The sequence below is a fragment of the Mycetomoellerius zeteki genome, unplaced genomic scaffold, assembly GCF_001594055.1.
Source record: "Mycetomoellerius zeteki isolate Tzet28-1 unplaced genomic scaffold, Tzet1.0 scaffold1031, whole genome shotgun sequence".
Classification (NCBI taxonomy): domain Eukaryota; kingdom Metazoa; phylum Arthropoda; class Insecta; order Hymenoptera; family Formicidae; genus Mycetomoellerius; species Mycetomoellerius zeteki.
The window spans coordinates 5,467-10,677 of NW_017255945.1; the positions used below are offsets into that span (position 1 = coordinate 5,467).

Consider the following 5,211-nt stretch of genomic DNA (forward strand, 5'->3'; position numbering starts at 1 on the left):
CGATCCTCTGACTCGGGGCCTCTCGCTCGTCCTCGAAACTCTCGCCGGGCCGGGACGTCTCGCGTTGTCGGTAGCTCGGAGCGGAAGAGGACGAGTAGGATCGCGATCGATGCGCGATCAATCCGCGAGCTCCCCCCTTACGGGGTTGCGCAGCCGCGTCGCGCGTTACCGCGACCAATTAGCGGGCTAGCGGTCCTTCGCGCGCAAGGACGTGCGCGGCGACTCGTTACGGGGCGCCTTGCGGCCCCGAAAAATCTTCGGGAGGGCCTCCCTTGCTGTTCGTTCCGGTCGGCCGTGCCGATATCGTGGCCGGGCGCTCTGCCCCCACGTTAGCTCCCGCGGCTCGCTGGACGTAATTTGGCTGGCTGGGATCCTCGGGATCCTTTCCCGCTCGTCGTACGTCCCTCGCACCATCCTGGGGCTCGGGCGCCGCCAAACCCGCTTGCGGGGGTGGCAGCTGTTTCCTTCCATTGGCCGGAAGCGTTCGCCAGCCCCTCTCCGCCGTTCTCCGGCCCGCGAGATTCTTCCATGGCGATCTTCCCTCCGGTGGTCTCTTCGCTCGGCGAGGTTTTCGTGAGGGTTATACATGAAATAAATTCGCCGGGGATTAAAAAAAAAGTATCTTAACGCTAATTTACGGCTCCCTGGAGATTTCGCTCGCTCGCGCGTCCCGGCTTGGGTCAGGCGCGAATCCGCGCTTTGTGACGGCAAGGGTCGCTGCGACGCTGCAGCGAAACTGCAACGTCACAACCCATATGATGCACTTACAGAGAAGATAGAAATTGATATAATGGTTGGAATGAGAAGAAAGTTTGAAAAAGGTTTTTCTGATATGAAGATGATTCAGGTAATCACAGAGCTATATGATCTTGAGCGAGATTCTTTCATCATATATACAGACGGATCAAGAGGAGAACAATCTAGATCTACTGGAGCCAGTATTGTTTTTGAGGATAACGATTATGGATATAAAGTTAGTTTGAATAGTCTTTGTTCGTCATTTACTGCTGAGGCCTTTGCTATCAAGACTGCACTAGAGATTATTATAAATCGGAATTCGGACCATTGTACGGATCTGATTGTTTTTTCTGATTGTAAATCTGTTTTGGAGACCATCAAGACCACCTAAGTGTCTATAAGAATTGTTATGTTACGGAAATTAGAAATTTACATTATAGACTCAAGAGGAAATATAATATTAAGATAGTTTTTGTGTGGGTGCCTTCACATATTGACATTTTAGGAAATGAAGTGGCGGATGAATTGGCCAAGGAAGCTGCATCTGAAGAAAAGGATAAGAGTATATATGTACCGATATAGGATTTAAGAAGAGTATTTAAGATGGAAACATGGAACTATACGCAAGAAACTCTAATAAGGGAGGCACAGTTTAAAGGAAAATTTTATTTTGAAAATTATTATGATATCAATAAAACTAAACCTTGGTTTTATAAGATGAATGAGGAACGTTATTTTGTTACTTTTGTAAATAGGATTAGATCTAATCATTATAATTTAGGTGTTTCTCTGCATAGGAAGAATTACGTTGATAATGAGCGATGTGAGTGTGGTAATGAGAGAGAGAGCTTGGATCATTTCATATGGCAATGCAGCAAATATGATGAGTTGAGAGTTAGGTTAGATCAGGAATTAAGGTTAAGAAGAGTTTTTCATCACGTTGATGTGTTTGAGCTCATTAAATCGGAGAATTGGCCAACGTTAAGAGTCATTTTTAATTATATAAAGAAAACGAATAGAATTATTTAAGTGTTATTGTTGTATGGGGAAGATAAGATTAAGTTTCATCTGTAGTTTATGGATTTGGTTGTAAATTGGATTTTCTTTGCGTTATATGATCCAAAGGTTAGGATCGAAGACGTGTATTTTCCCTCAATCCGAAGGGCAAGAAAAAAAACAAGAATAAAATGGAGTTGGAATATTATAATCAATACATCGAGTATATAAAATATTATAGACATACAGTGGCGGTCATAGCTCAAATTAGAAGACGACATATAGCTGCTGCAGTTGCTGCGATGTGTTTGTTAAAAAAAAAAAAGAAAAAGATATAAGAAGAAAAGATTTTGGGTAGCTCCAATTTTCGAAAATCGTAACGAACACAGTTTCTTCTTTACATCGGTTCCGAAATTGATATTGGAGAACATACGCTTCCACAATTACTTTCGAATGACTGCAACTCAATTGGAGGAATTATTAGGAATGATCGGATGCAAATTGCAAAGGCATGACTTTATTCGACAATCTATTTCACCACCAGAACGATTAGCATTAACCTTGAGGTTTGTTTTGCTCAGCCAAATTAAATTTTGTATTTTTTTAGTGTATATATGAAACAATAGGTTTGTTTGAGGTAAACGTATTAGAGCACGTTGGAGTAGAAGTATATTGGAGCATGCGACACAAACAAACTTAATGTTATACATTTTTACTTAATGCATATACATATGTGAATATTATATAAAATATTGTAGATATCTTGCTTCCGGAGATTCGATGACTTCAATGTCCTATCAATATCTTGTGGGAGTGACAACAGTGAGTACTATAATACATGAAACTTGCAAAACACCAATTTGAGATTATTTGTGCCCTTTGGTTCTTCCAAGCCAACTTGAAGAAAAAGAGTGGTCAGATATCGTCAATGATTTCAATGAAAAATGGAATTTTATTCACTGTATTGGAGCCATAGATGGCAAGCACGTTATTATTCAAGTGTGTAAATTCATTGTTAGTGTATAATACAACTTAAAAAGTAGTACAATTAAAAATAATCCTTCTGATTTTTAGTGTCCCAATAATGCTGGATCAGCGTTTTTTAATTATAAAAATAGTCACAGTATAGTACTCATGGCTTTTGCGACGCAAATTACATTATCCGTTGTGTGGATATTGGGGCTTATGGCCGAAGAAGTGATGGCGGTATTTTTTAGGACAGTGCTATAAGAAAAGCATTTGAAGAAGGTCGAATGAATATCCCATAGCCAGCAGCAATTAAGGAAGGAGGACCTATTTTACCATATTGTCTTGTAGGAGACGAAGCCTTTCCTTTAAAATCGTATTTACTTCGTCCGTATCCGGGAAAAGGTGGACTTACACCAGAACAAGATATATATAATTATCGTTTAAGTCGTGCAAGACGAATAATAGAAAACACATTCGGTATAATCGCCAGTCAATGGAAAATATATAGAAAACCAATTATCGCCAGTCCTGAGAATGCAAAGCTAATGGTTCAGGCAATTATTTCTCCATAATTGACTTCGCCGACAAGACATTGATTTAAACACATATGTTCATCCATCTATGGTCGATGTTGATGATCCACATTATCCAAATGACTTTCAACCAGGGTCTTGGCGAATTATCATAGAAGATGGATGTGCTTTCAGAGAAATCTCAAACTGCGGATCAAACACGAGTTCAAAAGAAAATATAGAAGTTCGAAATAAATTTTGCTATTATTTTAATAACGAGGGAGCAGTACCGTGGCAGTATAATAGAACTAAATAAAATTTTTTTTAATGATTTTTATAATGTAATTTGTGTAATATTATATAGTAGATAAAATACTAAGAAATATAAATAAACATTCTTTTATTACAAATAATTTTTTATTAAAAAAATCTTTTTCTATAAAAAATATTATAAAAAGTTTCCATATATCAAACTTTATTAGACAATAAACTCTTATGTATTATAAACTATTCTTTATTTAATACTTATTTAATATTTGTAGAACTAAATAAAGCTGCTTTGTCAATCGGTAGAGGAAATAAACGGCAGAGATTTAATTAGGATTTTTTTTTTGCATTATTAAGCAATTGCATTACTTGCAGCATTATGTCGTCCATAGCCTGAGGATTGATTTCTCGTAATTGAGCAACAACAAGATTACCATACAAAGCTGCTTTGTCAGAAGGTGGTGGCATAGGAGGCACAAACGGTGGTATGCTAAATGGTCGATTTATAGCATCAACTAATTTGTCAAAATTGGTGCCATCTTCGCTATCATCTATACTACTGCAACTACGTTTGTGATTACCTACAATCATTTAGAGATATTGTATTTTTTGTACTTTTATTTTAATTATATTTGTAAATTAAATAGAGTAGCGAAAAATTGAAAACAAAAGATAAAAATGTTTAAATTTTATTAAAAAATAAAATTTTACAAATATTAATTTTAATTTTTCATTTCCCTTCAATACTTTTCATAAGAAAATAATTAATAAATTAACATACGTGATCCACGACCACTGCTGCTGCGTTCATCAGAAGTTATAATATCATTAGATTCATCGCTGGAAAATGTGTACGAGGGCAACAGAATTTCCTACAACATAAGAAACATAATTATTAACATAATATAACAAAAATAATTTATCTAACCTAAATAAATAAGAAACAAAGAGCAGTTTAATCTATAATTTTGTTTATTATATGTATAGTATATAGTATATACTAACTGTGTTTGTATTTTCGGGTGCTGTCAATTGATTAAATCCTTTAGCCATAATTTCTTCTTTTACTTATACATTTTTAATTAAAATAATTTAAATTTTAGCGTTGCTTCAATTCGTTAAAAGTTGGATGTAGTAGTCAAAATAATAGATTCGTTATTTTAGCGAAAATTAATGGAGTGGGAGCAAAACGCTAGCTTTATTCGTTGAAAGTTGGAGTGTGTTGAACTTTGAGCGTTTATTTGCTGGATTCGCCATTTTGGCAAAAATTGATGGAGAGGAGATAAAACGCCAGCTTTTAGGCCGGTATTCATAGTCGGTTCTTATTTCAAGATCCTCTTAAGTAATGTCTTAAGACGCTAATGCGGCTCTCTGATAGGTTCATGACACTTCAAGACAGAACTTAAGACAGTCTTGAATATAAGAACTGACTATGAATACCGGCCTTACTCGCTGCGTGAAATTGAGCCTTTAGGCTGCGTTCGGAAATATCACCCGATAGTCCCCCCCTCCATATGGCTATGTATATCTTATCCATGGCTGCGTTCAGCAGACTCAACAGTTTTGTAATCATTTTATGATTGGCTGCGTTCAGCAGAACGTTTGTTTTGCAACTGTTGGAAATTTCCTTCGCGCTAATTGGATCATACTTTTAGATCTAGAAGAATGGTCCTATCTCAGCAGACAATCATAAAACGGTTGCAAAACTGTTGAGTCTGCTGAACGCAGC

The 5,211-nt window shown here is 37.0% G+C and overlaps 1 protein-coding gene across 1 annotated transcript; it reads right to left on the bottom strand.

The window, feature by feature from the left end:
* Positions 1-3,812: 3,812 nt before the first annotated feature.
* Positions 3,813-4,592, bottom strand: LOC108720884 (uncharacterized). Its single transcript, XM_018445152.1, has 3 exons — positions 4,488-4,592; positions 4,264-4,354; positions 3,813-4,063 (listed from the first exon to the last, which is right to left on the bottom strand). The coding sequence occupies exons 1-3, from the start codon at positions 4,533-4,535 to the stop codon at positions 3,813-3,815; spliced, it is 390 nt and encodes a 129-aa protein (XP_018300654.1). The 5' UTR covers positions 4,536-4,592.
* Between the last annotated feature and the right edge of the window lie 619 nt (positions 4,593-5,211).